At 43.0% G+C, this 27829-nt stretch overlaps 2 protein-coding genes across 2 annotated transcripts in view; both read right to left on the reverse strand.

Moving 5' to 3' along the window:
* Window positions 1-27829, reverse strand: part of ANKDD1A (ankyrin repeat and death domain containing 1A) — a 350194-nt gene that overhangs the window by 152745 nt on the left and 169620 nt on the right. The gene's annotated exons all lie outside the window — the stretch shown is intronic.
* UBAP1L (ubiquitin associated protein 1 like) lies at window positions 1361-27776 on the reverse strand. The gene is made up of 6 exons (XM_070763595.1): window positions 27590-27776; window positions 23721-23864; window positions 16799-17584; window positions 5003-5212; window positions 2219-2320; window positions 1361-1584 (listed from the first exon to the last, which is right to left on the reverse strand). Exons 2-6 carry the CDS (start codon window positions 23841-23843, stop codon window positions 1450-1452), a joined length of 1356 nt encoding a protein of 451 aa, XP_070619696.1. The 5' UTR covers window positions 23844-23864; window positions 27590-27776; the 3' UTR covers window positions 1361-1449.

Genomic DNA, 27829 nt, shown 5'->3' on the forward strand with positions numbered 1-27829 from the left:
ACAGGGTAATTAATATCACGGGGAGAAGATTGCACTTGCAAGAACCACCTCTGTTGCTTCATCACTGGAGGTTTTTAAGGACACTGGACAGTTACTTGGGTCTCCTATTTGAGCAGGTGGGTTGGTCTAGAACAGCGTTTCCCAACCTTGGCAACTTGAAGATATCTGGACTTCAACTCCCAGAATTCCCCAGCCAGCGTTTGCTGGCTGGGGAATTCTGGGAATTGAAGTCCAAATATCTTCAAGTTGCCAAGGTTGGGAAACACTGGTCTAGAAGACCTCCAAGGTCCCTTCCAGTTCTATTCCGATTGGTCCTTCCAGGAAAGGCTACTACTGTACTCACCTGAATTTATTCCTTCCTTGTTTTTTGTTATTGTTTTAAAATGTTAAAGTGTCCGCTTAAAATGTTTGACGATAATAACAACAACAACAATAAATGAAGCCTTCCGGACAACATTGGAGTCATTCATGCTGGCTTGTACATCCCCATGTTTATCCAGGAATAATTCCAATAACAAGGAGCTTAAAAAAATATTTAAAAATAGAATGAATCACAAAGGTGAGCTTTCCAAATGGTGATTAAAGATGTTCTTATATGGAATTTATGTTCTTATATGGAATTCCCTTCCAGAAAAGGTTGTGACAGCTGTCAGCCAGGATAGCTTCAAGGCAGGATTAGACAGATTCATGGATGCCAAGTGTATCGGTGGTTATTGAAACGGATGTCCAAGTGCCGCCTCTATGTTGGTTGAGGCAGACAGGATTCCCTTGGGTACCATAATAATAATAACAACCTCAAGTTACAAATATTCTCTTCTATTGTGTATATGTAATATATAGAGTGTATATATTTGTTGGGGGTCAAGAGAAAGGGAGGGTCTTGCCTTCTCTTTCCCGCCGTCTGGCGGGACCCAGGGGTAGAGCCTTCTCTGTGGCGGCCCCGGCCCTCTGGAACCAACTCCTGCTGGAGATTCGAATTGCCCCTACTCTTCCCGCCTTCCGCAAGATGTTGAAGCCCTATGTCGCCAGGCATGGGGGGAATAGCTACCTTTTCCCTCCATCACCACCTTCTTTCCTGACTGTAATACATGAGAATGGTATGATTGTGCAGTAATGATTGTTTTTAATATCTATGGGTTTTAAATTTCATTTTTAATTTATATTGGATTTGTACTCTGTATATTGTATTGTAGTTGTTGTGAGCCGCCCCGAGTCTTCGGAGAGGGGCGGCATACAAATCTAATAAATACTTAAATACTTAATACTTTCTGCCCAAGATCCCCATGGACAATTGGTGGACTCGATGGGCTTTGGCCTGATTCAGCAGGGCTCTTCTTATGTTAAAGAGAATCATAAGATAAAGGTTTGATAGAGTGTGTTATTTACAGACTCATTTGGGGCGGGGGGGGGGCAGAGGAAAGGAAAGGAGGGGAGGATGCTGCGCCGTTTTCATTGCCTCTGGGTCATGAGCTCCTCTAGGGCCCTGTCTCGGTGGTTTTCGTACAGAAGGAGGACTTCTTTGATGTCAGCTTGTTGGAAGCCCATGTCGTTGAATTGGGCTAAGAGGCGAAGGAATTCTGATGCCTGCAGTGGGAAGGAAGCACAGGAACCATGAAACCATTGTGGGAGTGCAGAGCGCATTTCCACAAGTGCTGTGAAACCCCCAGAGGAAATAAACCCGGTTTTATAAAATCATGAGGACTAGAGCCTTCAGGACTCTGGATTCAGGATTCATTCATGCTGACTTGTACATCCCCACCACAACAACACAAGAGCACGCAACAAATTCAAACTCAATATTAATCGCTCCAAGCTTGACTGTAAAAAATATGACTTTAGCGATCGAGTTGTCGAAGCGTGGAACTCATTACCGGACTCAGTAGTGTCAACCCCTAACCCCCAACATTTCTCCCTTAGACTATCCACGATTGACCTCGCCAGGTTCCTAAGAGGTCAGTAAGGGGCATGCATAAGTGCACCAGTGTGCCTTTCGTCCCCTGTCCAATTTGTCTCCCCTTATCCTATATGTCTTCCCTTCTCCCTCCCTCTTTCTTTTCCTCTCTACATTAGTTTGGGTTCATTTTTAGGCTATCAACTGCTAATAACGTTCATGCACATATAAAAAAAAAGCCCATGCAGGTGGAGACAGCCATTTTTTCTCCCATTCATTTGAAACAAAGGAACCTGATCAACTTTTCAACAGAAGTTGGGCTCTCACCTTTTTCTCCGAGTTCTGGAACATTTCCATTGCTTCTATAACCTGGGCTTCTTCGTAACCCTGTTTCAGGAGTCTATCGCAGGCACTGAGATAACCAAGAAACTGTGACGGGAAAGCAGAAGAAATTGAAGTGCTGTTAATTAACCGAGCCCGATTTTGGCAAAACGGCATCATTCCACTTCCTGAACCATAGTTTAGGACCCAACAGACACAACCCCTCCCTTAACTTTGTAGAACTGAACTCTAAGGATTATTACTTACAAAGGGCAACCGGATACACGCAACCAAACTAGTAATGGCAGCCTTCCTATAGAACAGCAGATCAAACTGGAGGGGGAGGTGATGTTAAATGAGTCATTAGCTTAGAGTCTGTTGTGGTTCAGCCTGAGGCTGCTCAGGGACCGGCTGTGTCTCTGCTGGCTCCATGCCCGGAGGAGGATGACAGCGAAGAGGAGGGGGCTGAGCAGTCGGATGGGGGAGAGGAAAGTCAGGAATGGGATGAAGGAGAACAGCATGAGAGTCCCCGGGGGGGGGGGGGGGCTCTCCTCAGCCAGTAGCTTGGAGTCATTAGGTGATGAAGCACAAGCCATCATTGACATGCGACAGAGACGTTCAGATCAAAGAAAGGAGCAATTAAAGAAGTATTATCAGCACTGAATTAGGAATAGCTGGGCTCGGGTGTGGTCCTCCTTAGCAGGGTTTAAAAGGCAGGCAAGCCCTATTAAGCCATGTGGAGTGTTATCAGTTGGAGTTACGGTGACCTGCTTTGTTCTCGACGTCTCTGTTCCTGGCTTGTGGCCCAGCAGTTTGGAAGACCCGTGGGAGGTGTAGGTCTGCTAGCTACAGCCTTGGCTTGGCAGCAAGAATTCTGTATTGCTGCATGGACTTTTGCCTTCGTGGATATATTTGAAGATACAGCGTTTTCCTGTTTGTAAGGACATTTTCTGTTACCTGTGTTTTTCTTGGATTTTATAAACTGCCTTTGCCTTTTACCAGTGTGTCTGGCTTCTCTTCTTGGGTTGGTCTTGGCTTCCGGAGTGACCCAGACAGAACAGAGTCCTTAGGTTCCTAGAAATGATTTCACCCCCTCTTGAATTCTGTTGAACCTTTATCTTCTGACCTGCAACTTAACTATGGTCCTGATTCCTTATGATTGACACTTCCTAACCCAAGTACAGTAATTGTATCGGTTGCATGATGAGGATAATGGGAATCATAGTCCAAGTTATTTGGAGAATACCAAGCTGACGAGTTGACCAAGCTTGAGAAGTAGATAAAAGGGAGTTAAGAAAGCCTAATTCAGCACCTCGGGAGAGGCAAAGGTTCCCTTCTTATACGTCTGAGTTATGGAGTCGGTCATGGAAAAGCCTAAATTATTTTTGACTCTATTCTTGGAGAACTGATTGCATAGTTCTCCAAAACATTATAAATACCACAGCAGCCGCTCATCCCTTGGGAATCCCTGATTGGCCAGCGAAAGCCTCCATCCTATTTTTAAAAAACCCATTTTCGTGGAAACAGTACGTTCTTCCAGGTCTGAAATGGGTACAGCTAGTGAAGGGACCCAGCAATAGGCCCCGAGGCTCAACTCCACCCTCAGTCCCAAAATTACAACACATTATCAACAGGAGAGACCTTCAAATTTTTATGTTCTACCGTATTGCAACATCTAAAATGGACACCTAACGTCAAACACGTCATCAAAAAAGCACAACAAAGAACGTTCTTTCTGCGCCAATTCTGGACACATGGCCAGCAAGCCACACCCACAAAATAAGCCACGCCCACAGTGTGGCAGTGAAAAAAATTGCAGCCCTTCACTGCAAATGAGGCAGGGTGCCAGAGCACCTTGAGGAATTGAAATACAGTGATACCTCGCCTTAAGAACTTAATTCGTTCCGTGACCAGGTTCGTAAGATGAAAAGTTCATAAGACGAAGCAATTTTCCCATAGCAATCAATGTAAAAGCAAATAATGCGTGCAACCCCATCCCAAAAGTCACCTCTTTTGCATTGCGCCACTGGGAATCCCCACCTCCGGACTTCCGTTGCCAGCCGAAGCGCCCGTTCTTGCATTGCTGGGATTTCCCTGAGCCTCCCCTTGCTGGGATTCAAAACAGCGCCGGAAAAAATGAAGGGAATCCCAGCGAGAAGAGCCTCAGGGAAATCCCAGCAACGCAAGAACAGGCACTTCGGCTGGCAATGGAAGTCTGGAGGTGGGGATTCCCAGTGAGGGGAGGCTCAGGGGAATTCCAGCAACGCAAGAACGGGCGCTTCGGCTGGCAACGGAAGTCCGGAGGTGGGGATTCCCAGCGAGGGGAGCCTCAGGGGAATCCCAGCAACGCAAGAAATGGCACTTCGGCTGGCAACGGAAGTCCGGAGGTGGGGATTCCCAGCGAGGGGAGGCTCAGGGGAATCCCCGCGCTTCGGCTGGCAACGGAAGTCCGGAGGTGGGGATTCCCAGCGAGGGGAGGCTCAGGGGAATCCCCGCGCTTCGGCTGGCAACGGAAGTCTGGAGGTGGGGTATCCCAGCGGTGGCAGCTCGGGTTCGTAAGGTGAAAATAGTTCAGAAGAAGAGGCAAAAAAATCTTAAACACCGGGTTCATATCACGAAAAGTTCGTATGAAGAGGGGTTCGTAAGACGAGGTATCACTGTAGTTAAAATGCAGTGATAACTATCATGCTCATAAAGTGTTGTGGTCACCTGGAGAGACCACATATTCTCTGGTACCAACAAAGACGCCCCCTGTTTGGGAGAAGAGAACCAGTCCTTGCTCTGTCTGACCTGTCCTAAGCTTTGTCTCCCAGTCTTCTGCAAAGCGAGGATCGCTCGGCGGACGGGATAGCCCAAGGCTACCACCGGTTCAATCAGCTCGCGTTCCTCTTGGCTCAGCACCGAGAGCAGTTCAGCGGTGGAGTCCCGGTGAGTTCTGTGGGGACTAAGAGGTTCCCGGACCCCTGGTGTGGGTGGGAGGCAGGCGTACGGGCTGAGAGACTGAAAAACAAAACAAAACAGAGTGTTACACGTCAGTTAACTTGGAGAAATCTTTATTATAGTCATCTGCTCTTTCGTGAGATTTTTTTCGGAAGGATGTTGTTCCCGTCTCTGGAATATATGCAGCCATTGTGGCTACGCCAAGAAAACGCTTTCAGTCTTTTTGTCATATTAAAATTAATTCCCCAGGGGAAGAGCCTTCTCTGTGGCGGCCCCGGCCCTCTGGAACCAACTCCCCCCGGAGATTAGAACTGCCTCTACTCTCCTTGCCTTTCGTAAGCTCCTTAAGACCCACCTTTGTCGTCAGGCATGGGGGATCTGAGACATCTCCCCCGGGCATATACAATTTATGAATGGTATGTTTGTATGTATGTTTGCTTTATTTTTAAACAGTAATTTAGATTTGTTGTAAATTGTTTTCACTTTGTTTTGAGCCGCCCCGAGTCTGCGGAGAGGGGCTGCATACAAATCTAAATAATAAATAATAATAATATAAAAAAATAAATTCAGCCCAGCCATAAAGCGAGCCAGGAAAATTCCCACAGTTAGAACAATCTTCCCCAACCCCCACACCTATTCACATCCTGTTTTCTTTTCTGTTTTTCTGAAGCTGATTCAGAACTATTTTGATTTGGAATAAAGATTATTATGTTGCCACGGAGATGACAAAGGCTGGTAAAAACAATAATGAAGACAGGGGAGCTGGGTCTTGGGAAATAAAACACTGACGCTTTTGACTGACAGTGACATCTTCATATCATTCAACAATACGGCTGATCTCTCTCTCTCTCTCTCTCAAGAATAGTCCTAAAAATGCGAGTTCCAGGTATGTGTGTGAATGATGAGGCAGCAGCCATCTCGATCACCGGAACATAGAAACTTTAATAAAACCACTTAGCTTTCGTTAGCGTGCTGCTAACTTCGTCAGAGTATTAAAATGCCATGGGAGATTGCCATGGCATTTTGCCATGGGAGATTATATATATATATATAAACTACTATTGCTGAGAACTGCTGGGAATAATATACCCTGACTATCTTATGTATGTATGTATGTATGTATGTATGTATGTATGTATGTATGTATGTACGTGTTGTGGTTAGCTCTGGCCCAGCTCCTGCCCCAAGGACTGTGGATGTGGGGGAGACATCCACATGCTGCAGGCCTGTTTTGCCCCTGGTGGAATCTGCTGATGAAGGTTCCTCTGACCAAGAAGACATGAGTGACAGGGAGGAGGAGAGTGTGGCAGACAGCTCAGAAGGAGATCAATTATTTAGCTCCTCCTTGGATTCAGAAAAGAGTTAATGCTACAGCCACGCATGCGGAGAGATTGAGAGATTATACAACTGAGAGATTATTATCAAAGAAAATGAGGCCACCTGTGCTTGGGTGGGGCTGTGGTCATTAGTGAGGCTGCGATAAATAGCAGCCTGTGGGTTTGGCCATTTTGGAGGATTATCTGATTGTTGTGTTTCGTGCCTGCTTTGCTGACTTTGACCTTTTGTGTGCTGATTTTTCCCCACTTTGAAACTAAACCAGAGCAAAGTGTGTTTCACTTTGTGAAAGAAGAAGGACTGTGAATTGCCTCACAGCTGCAAGCTAAGTATCTCAGAACTGATAAGGGACTTGTATAAATTACCAGTTTGTTTGGAGACGAGTGCTCTTTGCTATACCAAAAGAGGGCTTAGGTTAAGTGAATTTTCATTATAAAGAACATTGTTTTGAATTTTCAAATGTGTGTGTGTCTGAAATTTATACCTGTGAATTTTCGGGAGGAGTGTACCAGAGAGCCCGACAGAACAGTATGCATGTATGTATGTATGTATGTATGTATGTATGTATGTATGTATATGTGTGTGTATCTATGTATTTTACTTCTATGCCGCCCTTCTCGAAGCAACTCAAGGTGGCATACAACATAACGGAAACAATATGTATGAAGAAATCTAATTATTGTTTTTAAAAAATATTAATAAAACCATAAAAAGTCCCCATATGCAATCATTCCCATTCATTTAATTCAATCATTCACAACATTGGCTGGAGACAATCTCGTCTCTCACGGCTTCCATGTCCACCAACAGAAGTAGGTCTTCAGAGATTTATGAAAGACCAGGAGGGAGGGGGCGGTACGTATCCTCGGGGGGAGTTCATTCCAAAGGGCTGGGGCCACCACAGAGAAGGCTCTTCCCCTAGGCCCCCTAGGCCCCGCCAGATGACATTGTATGGCTGACGGGACCTGGAGAAGGCCGACTCTGTGGGACCTAACCAGCTGCTATGATACATGAGGCAGAAGATGGTCCCGTACGTAATCTGGTCCTAATCCATGTAGGGCTTTATAGGTCATAACCAGCACTTTGAATTGTGCCTGGAGACCAACTGGCAACCAGTGCAGCTTGGGGAGTGATGTTAAGATGTGGGCAGATCTTGGCAGACCCATTATATCTCGCGCGGCTGCATTTTGCACCATTTGTAATCTCCGAACAGTATTCAAAGGCAGCCCCATGTAGAAAGCATTGCAGTAATCAAACCTCGAGGTGATAAGGGCATGGGTGACTGTGAGAAGTGACTCCCTGTCCAGATAGGGCCGCAACTGGTGCACAAGGCGTACCCATGCGAACGCCCCCCCCCCCCTCGCCACAGCCTAGAGACGATCTTCTAAGCTCAGTTGTGGATCAAGGACGACGCCCAAGTTGCGGACTCTCTCTGAAGGGGGGTAGTGATGGATGGACAGATGGATGTGTCCCTGGGAGGCAAAACCCACAGCCACTCCATCTTGTTGGGGTTACTTCTGGAAGCAAGCTGTTCTGTTGATTACTTGTTCTCATTGTCAGAAAATTTCTCCTTACTTCTAGGTTGGGTCCAGGGGGGAAATTTATTTTATTTATTTATTTATTTATTAGATTTGTATGCCGCCCCTCTCCGCAGATTCGGGGCGGCTCACAACAATAACAAGAACAATGTAAGAACAAATCTAATAATTAAAAAAAACCCACTAAAAACCCCATTATTAAAAGCAAACACACACACAAACATTCCACGGGGTCCATTGAACGGGTCCAAAGACGGGCTACAAGAATGGTGGAAGGTCTGAAGTATAAAACGTATCAGGAAAGACTTAATGAACTCAATCTGTATAGTCTGGAAGACAGAAGGAAAAGGGGGGACATGATCGAAACATTTAAATATGTTAAAGGGTTAAATAGGGTTCAGGAGGGAAGTGTTTTTAACAGGAAAGTGAACACAAGAACAAGGGGACACAATCTGAAGTTAGTTGGGGGAAAGATCAAAGGCAACATGAGAAAGTATTATTTTACTGAAAGAGTAGTAGATCCTTGGAACAAACTTCCAGCAGACGTGGTTGGTAAATCCACAGTAACCGAATTTAAACATGCCTGGGATAAACATATATCCATTGTAAGATAAAATACAGGAAATAGTAAAAGGGCAGACTAGATGGACTATGGAGTCTTTTTCTGCCGTCAGTCTTCTATGTTTCTATGTTTCTATGTTTCTATGTAATGCTACTGGTTTGGCCAGGTTTGGGCGTACCGGTAGTGGTGGCCGCTGATGGTTCGAAGAACCGGTAACAGTAGCAGCGCAAAGCTCTGTCCACCTCCCCGCACATCACCATTTTCTTTTTATATCGTTCTGCGCAAACACTAAGTCTTCTGCCCATGCACAGAGACTGAAAAAATGCACACTTCCAAACCAGTAGGGAAGGTAAGTAGATTTTACCGCTACTTGGGCCTCTCTTTAACAAGCTTCCACCCCACTAATTATTAATTAATTGATTCTACCCATTAATCTAATTTCATCCAAAATCTCTTTTAGGAATTGTTCTCACGTGCTCCTAAGCCCCACTAAACTGACTTGAGCTGAGCCCAAAGTAACAAATTCTGTCTCTAACGTTGCTTATTTATCTATCTATCTATCTATCTATCTATCTATCTATCTATCTATCTATCTATCTATCTATCTATCTATCTATCTATTTATTGGATTTGTATGCCGCCCCTCTCTGGAGACTCGGGGCGGCTAACAGCAACAATAAAGCAGTGTACAATAGTAGTCTGATGTTAGAAACAATTAAAAACCCATTAATATAAAAATCCAAACATACATACACACATACCATGCATAGAATTGTAAAGGCCTAGGGGGAAGAGGGTCTCAATTCCCGCATGCCTGACGGCAGAGGTGGGTCTTAAGCAGCTTACAAAAGGCAAGGAGGGTGGGGGCAATTCTAATCTTTGGGGGGAGTTGGTTCTAGAGGGCCGGGGCCGCCACAGAGAAGGCTCTTCCCCTGGGTCCCGCCAAGCAACATTCTTTAGTTGACGGGACCCGGAGAAGATCCACTCTGTGGGACCTAACTGGTCGCTGGGATTATAATATGGCAAAGGTTATAAAACATGTGGGTGATATAATAGAAAACTCAATTTCGTTTGGTATGGATGCCTCTAAAAATGTTTAAGACTTGTTGCTCGAGTTGCGATGGAGACATTGGAATGTTAAATTACGCGGCCAGATTTGTCTGATTAATTGTTCCATTTTGGGCTTAAATCCATAGGATCGCTAACACTAATTTAGATCGATCTTGGTTAGTTAAAGAATGGCGACGTTTTGCTTGGCTGTATCCACAGCAGTTGGAATCTATCAAGACTTTTGAAAAGTGTGGCTCTTTTATGCAGGCGAGACAGCCAAAAATAATTATTATACAAGATTGGAAGGAAAATATGTACCTGAACTGCAACATGTTGACATGAGCGTTTGAATTAGAGTACTTTGATTTTGACATGAAAAGGGACAAGAAAGAGGAATAAGCAATCCAACCAACATCTAAGAGTAATTTTTTGGATGAGATAAACTTCCAAGCTTTTCCCCCTTTCGGTGGGTATATGATCAGAAACACATACAGCCAAATTGATTTCCTTGATAACATATTTCAAATTTCTAACATACATTAGGTCAGTGATTTTCAACCTTTTTTGAGCCACGGCACATTTTTTACATTTAAAAAACCATGGGGCACATTGAATGGGGGAAGGGGGTGTGTGTAAAAAAAGTTTGGACAAAAAAATTATCTCTCTCTCTTCCTCCCTTTCGCTCTATTTCTCTCTCCCTCCCTCTTTCTCCCCCTTTCTTTTTTCTCTCTCCCCATCCCTTTCTTTCTCTCTTCCTTCCTTCCTCTTTTTTGCTCTTTCTCTCCCTCCCTACATCCTTGTCTTTCTCTCTCCTACCTTCCCTCCCTCTCTTTCTCTCTCTCTCTTTCTCTCTATCTTTTGCTCTCTCTCTCATTCTCTTTCTTTTTCTCTTTCTTGCTTTCTTCCTTTTTTTCTTTCTCTCTCTCTTGCTTTCTTTCTCTCTCTCTCTCTTGCTTTCTCTGAGCTTCACGGCACACCTGAGCATGTCTCATGGCACACTAGTGTGCCGCGGCACACTGGTTGAAAAACACTGCACTAGGTATAAAACAGTGGAAGAAGTAACACTTGCAAAACAGCATTCATCGAAGAAAAGCGAGCCAAGGACATTTTGCACAAATAAAACCTTAAAATGCAAACACTCTACAAGTGTTTGGATTCTCTCCCTCCCCCCCCCCCACTCTCAAGTACATTTCATATATATTATTTACATTACAGGACGGAAACATTAATTCGTTGATGTTTATTTATAAGTGGTGTTAACTGGGCTTCAGCTGTCGCAACTCAAAGGGTACAGAATTCTTCTGCAAATCTTATACAGCCCCACGTTCAAAGTTAAGAACAAGCAGCCAAACGCTCATAAAATAAAAACCACATGAAACAAAACCTCGAGAAAATGAAAACCCAAAACTTCAGAAGGATGGGGCTTACAGAGAATTAAAACATTCCATTCCGCTCATTCTCCATGCTAAACCGATAAGAATCCAAAATAATTTCATCGTATAGTTTGGCACACACGAGTGATGTTTATATTACCTTAAGTCACCCTAGTTTTAACTCCTGCCTCCTTCTAAGTTTCTTACAGAGAAGTAAGCTATTTTCCTTGGGAGTATTAAATGTCGTCATAATATGAGCAGAAAAATAGGAAAGTAGTTATGTCTAGCTCAGTATTTTTCAACCAGTGTGCCGCGAGACATGGTCAGGTGTGCCGCGAAAAAGGAAGCTCAGGTTCCAGTCTCACAACTTTTTGCTGAGAGAGAGAGTGAGAGAAAGAGAGAAAGAAAGAGAGAGAGAGAAAGCAAGAGAGAAAGAAAGCAAGAGAGAGAGAGAGAGAAAGAGAGAGAGAAAGTGTCAGAGAGAAAGAAAGCAAGAGAGAGAGAAAGAAAGCAAGAGAGAGAGAGAAAGAGAGAGAGAGAGAAAGCAAGAGAGAGAAAGAAAAGAGAGAGAGAGAAAGTGTCAGAGAGAAAGAAAGCAAGAGAGAGAGAGAGAGAAAGAGAGAGAAAGAAAGAGAGAGAGAGAGAGATAAATGAGCAAAAAAGGGAGGAAAAAAAGAGAAATGAGAAAATGACTGAGACAGAGAATGAGAGGAAAGAGAGAGAAACAATAGAGAGAGAGAGAGAAGTGACTCTTGATTTAAAGCATATGATAAAAAGCACCCAAAGAATAAGAGAGGAAACCCCCCCCACCCTCACCTGTTTTTGGAAATGGTTCAAGAGTGTGTATACACACACGCACACACACACACACAAGGGTGGGGAGGAGACAGGGATGGAAAAAGAGAGGAAAGTGTCTTAGGGTGTCATTTTGTGTTATTTTGGTTGGTGGTGTGCCCCAGGATTTTAAAATGTAAAAAAAATGTGCCATGGCTCAAAAAAAGTTGAAAATCACTGGTCTAGCTAACAAAAAGAAGGACTAGGAGGACCAATTGCGGCCCTACTTGGACAGGGAGTCATTGCTCACAATCACTCATGCCCTTATCACCTCGAGGTTCGATTACTGCAACGCTCTCTACATGGGGCTACCTTTGAAAAGTGTTCGGAAACTTCAGATCGTGCAGAACGCAGCCGCGAGAGCCATCGTGGGGCTTCCCAGATTCGCCCCCGTATCTACAACACTCCGTGGCCTGCATTGGCTGCCGATCAGTTTCCGGTCACAATTCAAAGTGTTGGTCATGACCTTTAAAGCCCTACATGGCATTGGACCAGAATACCTCCGGAACCTCCTGCTACCGCACGAATCCCAGCGGCCGATAAGGTCCCACAGAGTTGGCCTTCTCCGGGTCCCGTCGACTAAACAATGTCGTCTGGCGGGCCCCAGGGGAAGAGCCTTCTCTGTGGTGGCCCCGGCCCTCTGGAATCAACTCCCCCCGGAGATTAGAACTGCTCCCACCCTCCTTGTCTTCCGTAAACTACTTAAGACCCACTTATACCGCCAGGCATGGGGGATTTGAGACACCTTTCCCCCAGGCTTATTATAATTTATGTTTGGTATGTATATGCTGTTTGGTTTTTTAATTATGATAGGGTTTCTAGTTTTTTCTTAATATTAGATTTGTGCCTATATATATTGTTTTATCGTTTGTTGTGAGCCGCCCCGAGTCTTCGGAGAGGGGCGGCATACAAATCTAATAAATTATTATTATTATTATTATTATTATTCCAGCATTTGAGAGACTGTCGCAGAGAAAGGGTAGGGTGGGGTATTGACTTATTCTCCAGAGCATCTGAGGGCAGGAAAAAAAGTAATGGGTGGGAGATCATTAAAGAGAGATCCAATCTAGAACTAAGGAGAAATTTCCTGATAGTGAGAACAATTAATCAGTGGACGTTGTGTGTGCTTTATATCACTGGAGGCTTTCAACAAGAGATTGGATAGCCATTTGTCTAGAATGATTTAGATAAAGGCAGTAATGGGCAGCCAAAGTTTTTACTGCCACACTATTTGTGGGTGTGGCTTATTTTGTGGGTGTGGCTTAATGGTCATGTGACTGGGTAGGAGTGACTTGCCGGTCATGTGATCAGGTAGGAGTGGCTTGAACAATCGTCATTGTTCAAGTGAACTGTTAAGCTCTCGACTAACAACCTTACCAGTGTCGTTTGCTGGGGTGACAATTTGCTCAGCATTTCCTGCGCTCTCCTTCCTGGGATGCCCCCCCACCTCAGGCTGGGTAGCTAGGCGAACAGGTGCTGCCAGAAGCATAAATGCTGCCAGTACCACCTCCACCCACGCCTTCTGCTTGCACCTCAGGCGGGAGGTGTCCGCGGGAGGCTGGAGGGGAGCCGGGCAGGAGAGAGGGAAGCTCGTCCAAGGCCAGGAAGGAGGAAAGAGGAAAAAAGCAAGGAGCACAGATGCAGCAGCAGGGGGAAAAAGGAGAGATCAGGTGAGACCAGTAATCCAGGAAGTGATATCTGCCGATCAGCTGGAGTTGCGCACGCATCTTCATTTCCGCCGGTGGAACTGTGTTCCACCCCGTCCTGCTTGTTGCCCACCCCTGGGTCGGGGGTAGACAAAGTTGGTTCTTCTATGACTAGTGGACTTCAACTTCCAGACTTACAGAGCCAATCATGCTAGCTCAGGAATTCTGGGAGTTGAAGTCCACATGTCATAGAAGAGCCAACTTTGTCTACCCCTGGTTTAGGTTAAGACCTCCAAAGTCCCTTCCAACACTATTATGTTCCAACATAATGTTTAGTGTATACGGAGAGTTTTCAATTGGGCGAGAGTTGTGTGAAAGTGTCAAATGTTATACAGATGTTAAGGTGGATGGAGCTGAAACCAAGGCTCTCAAGACCATTGGAATCAATGCAAAAGCAAATAACGAGTGCGATTGGGGAAACCACAGGGAGGGTGGAGGCCCCGTTTCCTCCCAGGAGATTCCTAGAGAAGCCCCACAGAGGCTTCTCCCTGCCTTTTCTGGCCCCGTTTCCTCCCAGGAGATTCCTAGAGAAGCCCCACAGAGGCTTCTCCCTGCCTTTTCTGGCCCTGTTTCCTCCCAGGAAATTCCTAGAGAGGCTTCTCTCCGCCTTTTCCAGCCCTGTTTCCTCCCAGAAAATTCCTGGAGAGGCCCCATGGAGGCTTCTCCCCGACTTTTTCGGTTAGAGTTTCGGAGGCTCGGGTTTGTAAGTGGAAAATGGATCTTGAGAAGAGGCAAAAAAGTCTTGAACACCCGGTTCTTATCTAGAAAAGTTCGTAAATAGAGGCGTTCTTAGGTAGAGGTACCACTGCACATCCAGGTCAGTCAAACTCAACCCTTTTTAATACAATATTCAGATTCCATATCCAGGTTAGGCAGAAAACTATAGCTCTCCAGACATTTAATCCTTACTCAGCTCTTGGCTAGACTTTTCAGAAAGCGCCCATAGATCACTTAAACAAATGATTATATTGCAGAGAAGAACAAAGCCACAACCCAGTGGCTGTCAGCCCATATGAATTTTCGAATGTCTATCCTTTCTTTCCCCTGGGCTGCCAAGTTTCATGGATATTTGGTGTCTCCCTCGGGCAGATGAGATGTTTAGACAATGATCCTCTCTAAGCTGGGAATTCCTGGTTTTCACATTGGCACTTTCAGCTTTAAGCAGTTCCCTCTTTAGGCCAAACAGATATTTGGATGTTAGTTAACCATGTGTTTGCACAACAGGAATGATGCTAAATCAGGCTGTGATTTAGCCACAATCTCAATCTAGTATATGAATTATCAGCTGGCTCATTCACGCACATGGCTTTTATCAAAACTGGATGTCATCAAAAATGCCCGATACATTTCTTTCACACCGTCTTTAAAGCATTATTTTGAAACGTTAATGCATTTGGGTTTGGCTGGTCTAGAGAAATGAAGAATTAGGGGTAACATGATAGCAGTATTCCAGTATTGAGGGTCTGCCAGAAAAAAGAGGGGGTCAAATTATTCTCCAAAGCACCAGAAGGCGGGATGAGAAGCAATGGATGGAAACTAATCAAAGAGAGAAACAACCTGGAATTGAGGAAAAACTTCCTTACAGTGAGGACAATTAACCAGTGGGACAGAAGTTGCCTTCAGAAGTTGTGGGAGCTTCATTACTTCATTTTAAATTGTGTGAAATGGTTTAGGTCAGTGATGGTGAACCATTTTTTCTTTGGGTGCTGAAAGCGCATGTGCTTGAGCTATTGCGCATGCGTGAGTGCTCACACCCATAATTCAATGCTTAGGGAGGCCGAAAGCAGCTTCCCCCACTCCTCGGAGGCCCTATGGAGGCCAGAAACAGCCTGTTTCCCAACTTCTGGTGGGCCCAGTAGGCTCGTTTTCCACCTACCGCAGGCTCCAAAGGCTTCCCTTGGAGCCGGGTGAGGATAAAAACGCCCTCCTCCATTCCCCCAGAGGCTCTCTGGAAGCCAAAATCGCCCTCCCAGAGCCTCTATTCAAGCCAAAAATTAGCTGGCCGGCACACACATTCATGTTGGAGCTGAGCTAGGGCAACGGCCCGTGTGCCAGCAGATATGGCTCCGCGTGCCCCTTGTGGCACCCGTGCCATAGGTTTGCCATCACTGGTATAGGTTTTCCTGCTTCATCAGTGGGCTGGATTAGAAGACCTCCATGGTTCTGATGCTTGGCTCCTAGATCCTGTGATTCTATAACACCATGATTTAGGAAGAAAGGAAGATTATTAGATTATTTATTAGAGTTGGAAGGGACCTTGTAGGTTATCTAGTCCAACCTCCTGGTCAAGCAGGAGTCCATAGACCATTTCAGATAAATGGCCGTCCAATTTCACTTTGAAAATCTCAAGTGTTGGAGCTCTCACAACCTCTGCAGGCAAGCTGTTCCACTGGTTGATTGCTCTCACAGTCAGAAAGCTCCTCCTTATTTCCAGGTTGAATCTCTCCTTGGTCAGCTTCCATCCGTTATTCCTTGTCAGGCCTTCTGGTGCCTTGGAAAATAGCCTGTCCCCCTCCTCTCTGTGGTAGCCCCTCAAATATTGGAATACTGTTATAGAAACATAGAAGTCTGACGGCAGAAAAAGACCTCATGGTCCATCTAGTCTGCCCTTATACTATTTTCTGTATTTTATCTTAGGATGGATATATGTTTATCCCAGGCATGTTTAAATTCAGTTACTGTGGATTTATCTACCACATCTGCTGGAAGTTTGTTCCAAGGATCTACTACTCTTTCAGTAAAATAATATTTTCTCATGTTGCTTTTGATCTTTCCCCCAACTAACTTCAAATTGTGTCCCCTTGTTCTTGTGTTCACTTTCCTATTAAAAACACTTCCCTCCTGGACCTTATTTAACCCTTTAATATATTTAAATGTTTTGATCATGTCCCCCCTTTCCCTTCTGTCCTCCAGACTATACAGATTGAGTTCATGAAGTCTTTCTTGATACGCTTTATGCTTAAGACCTTCCACCATTCTTGTAGCCCATCTTTGGACCCGTTCAATTTTGTCAATATCTTTTTGTAGGTGAGGTCTCCAGAACTGAACACAGTATTCCAAATGTGGTCTCACCAGCATTCTATATAGCGGGATCATAATCTCCCTCTTCCTGCTTGTTATACCTCAAGCTATGCAGCTAAGTATCCTACTTGCTTTCCCTACCGCCTGACTGCACTGTTCACCCATTTTGAGACTGTCACTTATAAATGTCACAAAAAAAAAGAAAGAAAGGAAAGATTGTTACTTACTGGCACGGTAGGTTTGTGGTGTTGGATGGGACGGACCATCCCTGCGGGATGAAGCCGACTTGGCTTACAACAGGAAGTAGATGGTGGGGATGGGATCAAAGTTTGTGCTAAGCGAGGCGGGGAACCGACTCCGAATCTGAAATTCCTGCTGCTTCTGGAGTGCTGGTGGAGAGAGAAAGGCTTGGAAACCAAGGCGGAGTCTGTGGCGGTTCGGTTTAAGGGGTGCATGACCGCCAACAGCTTCTTCTTGGCCCCTTCCAACTCGTTCTTCACGTTCTTTAAAAAATACGTGGATTGCCTCTGCTTGCTCAAAAGGGACCTCGGGCAATTTTCTGATGCAGCAGTTAGATGCCCCGGAGATGTCTTCGGCCTGCTTTGGGGAAGGTCAAAGAGCTGAGGTAGAGCACCGGGCATTGGCGCTAAAGGTTCTTCACTGTCAGGTTCTTCCAAAGTAGACGAGGAAGATTCCTTGCCTTCTGAACTTTCCTGGTCGTCAGAGCAATGGTCTAAATCCTCCTTTTCCAACGTCTTTTCTCTTCTGGCAGGGCAGGGGACACTCTCAAACGTGGTGCCCAGATCCACACAGCTTTGGACACGGGTCATATCTTTGGTTTTGCCACTTGTTGCCTTGTGGCTAGTGGCTTCGTTTTCTTTAGCGTCCACCAACAGAAGCCAACAAGGAGGGGCTGTGGGGTACGTATTAGCGGTCACATTAAACCAGGGAATCTCTTGCCGTGAGGCCGAGTCGATCCAGTAAAGGACCTTTTTCTCTAGAGAAAAATCATGCTGTCGAAAGGCAAGAAGAGGAAATGTTAGCATCTTTCCAGGCAAGCTAAACAAGTAGAGAAGATGAGACAGAATATTTATTTTTATTTATTTATTGGATTTGTATGCCGCCCCTCTCCGTGGACTCGGGGCGGCTAACAACAGTGACAAAAACAGAATGTAAAAATCCAATACTAAAACAGCTAAAAACCCTTGTTATAAAACCAATCATACATACAAACATACCATGCATAAATTGTAGAAGCCTAGGGGGAAAGATTATCTTAGTTCCCCCATGCCTGTAATTCCGATATCCAATGTCACATCTGGAGCTTCTCTTCCCTTGAGCCAAATCCTAAACTATCTATGCCCATCAAACCCATTAGGGTCACCTTGACAATATGACTTTGATTAAAAGAAAATTAAAGGAACCATTTTGACTGAGACTAATATGTACCTTAACTTCTACTATCAATAGTTTAATTTTGAATTTTTGTATTGCTAACTAGGGTACACAAAACCTTTACCAGATCAATTCTCGAATACAGATCATCTGTCTGGAATCCACACTATATGTCAGACATTAATAGTGAACAACATAAACAAATCCAATACTTAAAAGGACATCTAAAAACCCATATCATTAAAATAACCATGCAACTCAATTATACCATACATAAACCGTATTAGCAAGGGAATAACTCAATTACCCCAATATTACAATTGAGTAAGTCCAGAGATATTTCATGAGAATACTCCACTTCTCTACCTTCAACAGAATAAACTTACACCACCAGGCTTGAAATTCTGGGCTTGGACAACCTAAAACTATGCCGCCTATGGTCTGACCTAAGTGTAGTATACAAAATTATCTGCCAGAAGTTACTACCTGTCAATCACTACTTCAGTTCCACCGCAATAATACAAGAGCACACAACAGATACAAACTCAATGTAAACTGTTCCAAACTTGACTGCAGAAAATATGACTTCACTAACAGAAAGATCAATGCCTGGGATGCACTACCTAACTCTGTGGTTTCATCCCCCAACCCCCTAACTTTAACCTTAGACTATCTACTGTGGACCTCAGCTCATTCCTAAGAGGTCTATAAGGGGCATGCATAAGCGCACCAGTCTGTCTACCATACCTGTCCTACTGTTTATTTATTCGTACCCATTTCCTGTGTTCATACTCAGGTTTATTCTTATACCCATTATCTTGTAAATGATTGACAAATAAAATAATAAAATAAAATAAAATAGTAATTGTCTTGGTATGCTTATAAGTATAGGTAATCCTCAATTTATGACCATAATTGAGCTCAAAATTTCTGGCGCTTAGTGGGACATTTGTTAAGTGAATTTTGCCCCCAATTTATGATCTTTCTAGCCATAGTTGTTAAGTGAATCACAGCAATTGATTAGTAACATGGTTGTTAAATGAATCTGGCTTCCCCATGAAAGGGATCACATGATCTTGGGATCCTGCAGCTGTCATAAATATCCTAGTCAGTTGCCAAGCATCTGAAGTTTGATCACGGGACCAAGGAGATCCTGCAAAGGTCGTACATGTGAAAACGGGTCATAAGTTATAGACCGTTGTAAATCTGAATGGTCAGTAAATGAACTGTTGTTAAGTTGAGCAATACCTTTAGCTGATGATGGTTCTAATTCATCCAATCTCTTAAATTCTTTTGGCAGATTAGAATGTTACTGAAAATATTAAAACTTTCTAAAAATATTAAAAATAAACAACAGTAAAATAATGCAATAGTACAGCAAACAAAAAATAGACCATCAGTGTAGAGGGCATATCTAAAATCAACCTGAACATTATTTTATCTGCATACATATTTCTTACGTAGAGTCCTCCAAGTCCTCGGAGAGGGGCGGAATATAAATCCAATCAATCAATCGGCAGGGATTCAATGAATTAATGAATGCTGAATTGTAGGTATGATCCCATCTAAGACAAACTTAAGCCATTATATAGAGCGCTGGTGAGACCACATTTGGAATACTGTGTTCAGTTCTGGAGACCTCACCTACAAAAAGATATTGACAAAACTGAATGGGTCCAAAGACGGGCTACAAGAATGGTGGAAGGTCTTAAGCATAAAATGTATCAGGAAAGACTTAATGAACTCAATCTGTATAGTCTGGAGGACAGAAGGAAAAGGGGGGACATGATCGAAACATTTAAATATGTTAAAGGGTTAAATAATGTCCAGGAGGGAAGTGTTTTTAATAGGAAAGTGAACACAAGAACAAGGGGACACAATCTGAAGTTAGTTGGAGGAAAGATCAAAAGCAACATGAGAAAATATTATTTCACTGAAAGAGTAGTAGATCCTTGGAACAAACTTCCAGCAGCCGTGGTTGGCAAATCCACAGTAACTGAATTTAAACATGCCTGGGATAAACATATATCCATTGTAAGATAAAATACAGGAAATAGTAGAAGGGCAGACTAGATGGACCATGAGGTCTTTTTCTGCCGTCAGTCTTCTATGTTTCTATGTTTCTAATGATTGTAAACAGATCATAACCACAGTTAAAGTGGACTTAATTAAATTCTGTTAACGGAAACCCAGTACTGTAGAGATGAAAAACCAAAGCATTAACACAGGATCAAATCATCACACTGTCACTGCATTTTTATGATAATAAATAAATCTGCTTCATTTAGAAACCTGAGTCAATTTTTCCCCATCATTGCAAAGCTCCCAGAATTTGAATATTAATGCAGTTGCGTAATTTTTCCCCCTCTTCCAATTTTACTTGACTTTCTTTCAAAAAAGAAAGTGGCTTTTTCTGCAGGAAAGCTTTGTAGGGTAAATTAGATTAATGTGTTCCAGCTGTTATCACTGGACTTTAACCACCTTGATTTCTTCTTTGTACTGTTTAGTCAAATTACTTTTGTTCATTTGACTGAAATCTATTATAGAAAAGCAAATTCCATAAATGTTGCAATTCTGCCTTCAAATAGAATAGAACAGAATTCTTTATTGGGCAAGTGTGATTGGACACACAAGGAATTTGTCTTTGGTGCATGTGCTCTCCGTATAAATAAAAGAAACGAAAAGAAAGTCCCACTCGATATTTGCAATGTCAATTTTTAACTTGAACTGATGATTAATTTCTGTGGATTGGGTCTTTGAAGATACATAAATACTTTCTAACTGAAAATTCACCTGCAGCTGTGAACTATCCATAGATATGTGAACTATCAACATATAAAATAAATTGGACCACCGAAAACGCCAGTTCTTTCCCTATTTTGGGCATCTATAGATTTGAGTATTTTAAATAGGAAGCCTGAGAAATCGAAGCAAATGCACACACACAAAGCGACAATAAGGAGAGGCGTTCTGCAAATTTACACTGCTGTATAACAGGAAAAAAAAGGATGTTTAGATGATTTCTCAAGAAGAAGGAACTTATTCCAAAAATGCAATGATGCTCCCTGCTGGTGGAAATGCTCTGAGTACACAATAGGAAATAGAAAAATATTGAAATGTCCAAGGCCAAAGTTCTATGTTACCGAAGATTGCCTCTATATAGGAGCCATGGTGGTGCAGTGGTTAGGATGCAGTATTGCAGGCTAATTAACTCTGCCGACTACCGGCAGTTCGATTCTCACCGGCTCAAGGTTGACTCAGTATTCCATCCTTCCAAGGTTGGTAAAATGAGTACCCAGATTCTTGGGGGCAAGAGGCTGACTCTGTAAACTACTTAGGAAGGGCTGCAAGAAGAAGTGGTGTACAAGCAGTGAACGGCTGCAAACTTTTTTACTACCATACTGTGGGCGTGGCTTATTTTGTGAGTGTGGCTTGCTGACCATGTGACCAGGGGGCTTGGCTTAAAGGTCATGTGACTGGCTTAAAGGTGGCCAACTTGATGTCACTTACATTAAGGGTTTGGGTTAGGGCTCCTGGCCTCTCCTCGCCTCAAAAATTTCCCCATTTATTTACTATTACTGAACATGCAAAATATACTATTTAATTTTATGTATAAATGCCATATGTGTACATACATATTACACACAGGCACACAAAAATATACATTATCTACTATATAAACTGTATGTGTATGTACACACACACACGCACGCACGCACAGTTCTTCTAAAATTATACACATTCAACCTCATTTACTGTGATAGGAAAAACATATGAAAAAAAGAAAAAAAAAATCAAATTTTTTCTACCAGTTCTGCGTACCTGATTGCACCCGTAAGGGCCCATCACTGTGTAAAAGTCTATGTGCTAAGTACTATTGCTAGCCCTCAGCTTACAACATTCATTTTAGTGATTTTTCAAACTTAGAACTGCCCTGAAAATAGTGACATGACTTTCACACTTACAATCCATGTATTGTGATCAAAATTCGGATGCTTGGCTATTGGATCAAATTTATGATAGTAGCAGTGTCCCGGGTCACGTGATCTCCTTTTGCAAGCTTCTGACCCAGCAAAGTCAATGGGGAAGCCAGCTTCTCTTAACAGCCATGTTAGCTAACAACTGCTGTCATTCACTTAACAAATGTGACAAAAAATGTCATAAAACGGGGCCAAAGTCACTGAACAACTGTCTTTTTTAGCAACAGGAATTTGGGGCTCAAATGTGGTTATAAGGTGAGGTTTACCTCTACTGTGTCAGAAATGTTTTGAGAACAACTGTAGGCTAGGTTGGGTGGATGGAAGATTTAAAGGCATTTTATTTTGAAACTGCTATGGGGATTGTTATGGAAATACACTTCAAAAAAATCTCAGGAGGCAGCTAATACTTTGCAGATGGACCGGCATGTATAATAGAGGAAAAAACAAGAAAAACGTACTGCAGTGATACTGATCTAACAATTCCATTTTTAGGATGAGCTGAAATACAATACTTCTGCTAAGTGAATAACACTTCGTTTGCACAGATCTGTGTCCACTTCCCCTCTGGCAAGCCAGTTCTCTTGTCTTGATTTTAAGGCAAGCCAACACCAACTAGCCTTTTCAACCCCACAAAACTATGATTCAAGCTTGTTCTGCAAATTACAGAGAATCCAGACACCCACTGAGACTACCACTTCTATTTAGTACAGAAAAAAAAATATGTTTGCAATAATGGCAAATATTTGTAGCTCGGGTGTAGGATGAGGGTAAAGGTTTATTTATTATTTATTAATTAATCAGATTTGTATGCCGCCCCTCTCTGCAGACTTGGGGCGGCTCACAGCAATAATAATACAATGTAAACAAATCTAATATTTAAGTTAATTTAAAACCCCCAATTTAGAAACCAATCATACATACTAGCATACCATGCATAAATTTTATAAGCCTAGGTGGGAGGGAAAGTGTCAATTCCCCCATGCCTGACGACAGAGGTGGGTTTGAAGGAGCTTACGAAAGGCTAGGAGGGTGGGGGCAAATCTGATATCTGGGGGGAGTTGGTTCTAAAGGGTCGGGGCCGCCACAGAGAAGGCTCTTCCCCTGGGTCCTGCCAAACGACATTGTTTAGTTGACGGGACCCGGAGAAGGCCAACTCTGTGGGACCTAACTGGTCGCTGGGATTCGTGCGGCAGAAGGCGGTCCCGGAGATATTCTGGTCCGGTGCCATGAAGGGCTTTATAGGTCATAACCAACACTTTGAATTGTGACCGGAAACTGATCGGCAACCAATGCAGACTGTGGAGTGTTGGTGTGATATGGGCGTATTAAGGAACGCCCATGATTGCTCTCGCAGCTGCATTCTGCACGATCAGAAGTTTCCAAACACTTTTTCAAAGGTAGCCCCATGTAGAGAGCATTACAGTAGTCGATCTTCGAGGTGATGAGCGCATGAGTGACTGTGAGCAGTGACTCCCGGTCCAAATAGGGCCGCAACTGGTGCACCAGGCGAACCTGGGCAAACGCCCCCCTTGCCACAGCTGAAAGATGTTTCTCTAATGTGAGCTGTGGTTCGAGGAGGATGTCCAAGTTGCGAACCCTCTCTGAGGGGGTTAGTGATTCCCCCCCTAGGGTAATGGACAGACAGATGGAGTTGTCCTTGGGAGGCAAAACCCACAGCCACTCCGTCTTATCAGGGTTGAGTTTGAGTCTCCGAGCTGGTGGGTGGCCTACCAGTGTAGTTATTGAAAGATATTGCAGCAATTAATCCACTTACCATTGTGCACGTTAAGACCTCTGCACACTTGGGCAGCTCGACCTCCATCTGGTTGGCATCTCCCACAGGGTCATCCACAAAGCTGACCGTCGCTCTGAAAGGTACACCTTCCAGGTAGCTCATTATGTCTCCAGCTATGTTATTCTAATAAAAAGAAATCAAAAGATGCGCTTAGGACTTTTAAGACCCCATTTAATCGCTACCGGTTATTTCAAGGGAGTAACTGCCAGATGTCTAATGCAGAGATTAAATGACTTAGTGCTGTCGTGGAACTCAGGGGGGCTGCAGCCAGCTTTAATGTGCTGCGAGTATATGCGGCAATGTTGGGTTCCCAGAACATTAGCCATGTGTTGCTTTAACACAAAAGACTTATTAAGCCAGCATGTCAAGGGAAGGTGAGAGACTGAACAAACTAAGAAGGAAGTGATGAATCACCTTCTTATGTTGCCATTTAAAGAGTCAGTTAAGGGAGGAAAGCCACCATCAATCTACTTTCCTTGACCAGGAGTTTAACTGTAAATTTCTCCCTCCCTCTCCCTGCCTCCTTTTCTCTCTCTCTATATATATAGTGATAGTCTTGTTTTGCCCCTCAAGGAGAGAAAGACGCAATACACAGTTGGGAAAGAGGCAACAGAAATCACATCGTCATCTGTCAGCACGACTAAGGCAAAAACTAGATATAACTTATATATAATTTATGTAAGGTATGGGGCAGAGGTGGGCTACTAGAAACATAGAAACATAGAAGACTGACGGCAGAAAAACACCTCTTGGTCCATCTAGTCTGCCCTTATACTATTTCTTGTATTTTATCTTACAATGGATATATGTTTATTCCAGGCATGTTTAAATTCAGTTACCGTACTGTGGATTTACCAACCACGTCTGCTGGAAGTTTGTTCCAAGCATCTACTACTCTTTCAGTGAAATAATATTTTCTCACGTTGCTTTTGATCTTTCCCCCAACTAACTTCAGATTGTGTCCCCTTGTTCTTGTGTTCACGTTCCTATTAAAAACACTTCCCTCCTGAACCTTATTTAATCCTTTGACATATTTAAATGTTTCGATCGTGTCCCCTTTTCCTTCTGTCCTCCAGACTATACAGATTGAGTTCATTAAGTCTTTCCTGATACGTTTTATGCTTAAGACCTTCCACCATTCTTGTAGCCCATGATAGTCCTGTTTTGCCCCTCAAGGAGAGAAAGACGCAATACACAGTTGGGAAAGAAGCAACAGAAATCATATTGTCATCTGTCAGCATGACTAAGGCAAAAACTATATATAATTTATATATAATTTATGTAAGGTATGGGGAAGGGGTGGGCTAGTAAGGTGGAACGGTGACGTGTGCTTGCCCCCGTGGCTCTGAGTGGTAGCGGAGTCGAGCGCAATTATGCTACTGCACCTGGGCAGGTAGCAAAATTGCACGCTACTGCTCAGGTGCAGGAGCATAATTGCACTGGACTCCGCTACCACTCAGAGGCACGGGGGAGAGCACACGTCACCGTCCCACCTTAGCAGCCCACCTCTGAGCTTTTTCCCATCAGAAATATGGGACTGAAATTACAAGTGAGACTGCATTGCACATAGAAACATAGAAACATAGAAGACTGACGGCAGAAAAAGACCTCATGGTCCATCTAGTCTGCCCTTATACTATTTCCTGTATTTTATCTTACAATGGATATATGTTTATCCCAGCCATGTCTAAATTCAGTTACTGTGGATTTATCAACCACGTCTGCTGGAAGTTTGTTCCAAGGATCTACTACTCTTTCAGTAAAATATTTTCTTATGTTGCCTTTGATCTTTCCCCCAACTAACTTCAGATTGTGTCCTCTTGTTCTTGTGTTCACTTTCCTATTAAAAACACTTCCCTCCTGAACCTTATTTAACCCTTTAACATATTTAAATGTTTCGATCATGTCCCCCCTTTTCCTTCTGTCCTCCAGACTATACAGATTGAGTTCATTAAGTCTTTCCTGATACGTTTTATGCTTAAGACCTTCCACCATTCTTGTAGCCCGTCTTTGGACCCATTCAATTTTGTCAATATCTTTTTGTAGGTGAGGTCTCCAGAACTGAACACAGTATTCCAAATGGGGTCTCACCAGCGCTCTATATAAGGGAATCACAATCTCCCTCTTCTTGCTTGTTATACCTCTAGCTATGCAGCCAAGCATCCTACTTGCTTTTCCTACTGCCCGACCACACTGCTCACCCATTTTGAGACTGTCAGAAATCACTACCCCTAAATCCTTCTCTTCTGAAGTTTTTGCTAACACAGAACTGCCAATGCAACACTCTGATTGAGGATTCCTTTTCCCCAAGTGCATTATTTTACATTTGGAAACGTTAAACTGCAGTTTCCATTGCTTTGACCATTTATCTAGTAAAGCTAAATCATTTACCATATTACAGACCCGTCCAGGAATATCAACTCTATTGCACACTTTAGAGTCATCGGCAAATAGGCAAACCTTCCCTACCAAACCTTCCCCTATGTCACTCACAAACATATTAAAAAGAATAGGACCCAGAACAGACCCTTGTGGCACACCACTTGTAACCTGTCTATGCTCAGAATACTCGCCATTAACAATAACTCTCTGATGTCTATGCTTCAGCCAGCTTGAAATCCACTGAACTATCCAGGGATTAAGTCCAATCTTCACTAATTTATCTATCAGCTCTTTATGTGGAACTGTATCAAAGGCTTTGCTGAAGTCCAGATAGGCAATATCCATCATCTGTTCCTTATGTTTCTGCATTCTCCAGTTGGTTTGTGGAAAAGTGTACAAGCTCCTGCCCATTTGCAACTTATCTGTATTTGTTAACAAGCCAAGATGAGACATTCCCAAATTCTAGGCTCCTGGCATGGCATGCTATTTCAGAGCAGAGGTTAATATACCACGCTCTGCAGTCATTTCTGCAATACAAGGAGAAACTGAGACAAGGAAATCTATTCTTAAGTCCAGAAAACTCCATATATTGATCCAAGTCAGATGCACATAGTGCACAGCACCTGTTAATTAACTGTCATCTTAAGGAACCTTTAGGCATTAAAATCAGTTAAGACAATTAATGTCTTCTGATGGAACTTATAGAAGATTCAAGGCAATGAAACTAAACTCAATTTCTAGGAATCTGTTTCCAGGTACTGTATCTATTAAATATTGCAATTGTTTTACAATTGACAACTTTCCTTTATAAAACATTTAACAACTAGTATTTTCATCTCTTATCTGTAAAGCATAGAACAGAATTCATCATAAAGTAATTTTAACAGCTGGATATGGATAGATTTTAAAATGCCAATTAAAATGAAGGCAATACAATCCTTTTCTTCTGCCAGTTTGAATCTGATTTAACAATTCCTAGATGGAAAAAGATAATAGATTTTATGAATTGTCTAATACCAGTACTGTACTGTCTAGAAAATGTATGAGCCCAGAATTGATCACAACTGGAATATTAGGTGTGTATTATTTATTTCTGGTTGCAATTTAAAATGCCAACTTTAAGTGTTATTATAGCTAGAATTATTTTTTCATTTTTTTTTTTAGAAAACAATTTTTTGAAACATGCAAAAGGAGCAAAAAAATTTACAACGAAATCTATTAAATGGAGAAAGGAATTACTAAGAGTGTGAACTTAGTGCTCAGTACATGAATTATTGATAAAAAAAGAAGTACATTAAATTCTTTTGTTAAGGATTGAAATCCCTGAATTAAAAAATTATTATTTAAAGAAAATTTAGATTTATCCTTCGGTACAAAAGAAATCCAGCTATGAATCTCAATCTATTTCTTCAGCTTAACACTCAACTCTGCGGGTTACACACATTTATAAGTAAAGAAAAACTCACCTTAGCAAAGAATTAGAAAGGCACTTGCCAGTGTAAGACGGAGGCGTTTTGATGGTCGTCACCTCCTCTGTTGCAGAGGGAGCCCTGGCCAAGCCTAATGATTAGAGCTGCTTGAATAAGCGCTTGGCGTCAGGTTTTCCAATGGGGTAAGCAGCCTAATCAGCTCTTGAATCCATATATAGGTCAACTGCGCCCAGTGAAAACATATAATCAGGAATGTCTCAACTGAAAATGTCTGGA

This window comes from Erythrolamprus reginae, chromosome 10 (assembly GCF_031021105.1).
Source record: "Erythrolamprus reginae isolate rEryReg1 chromosome 10, rEryReg1.hap1, whole genome shotgun sequence".
NCBI classification, from domain to species: Eukaryota; Metazoa; Chordata; class Lepidosauria; order Squamata; family Dipsadidae; genus Erythrolamprus; species Erythrolamprus reginae.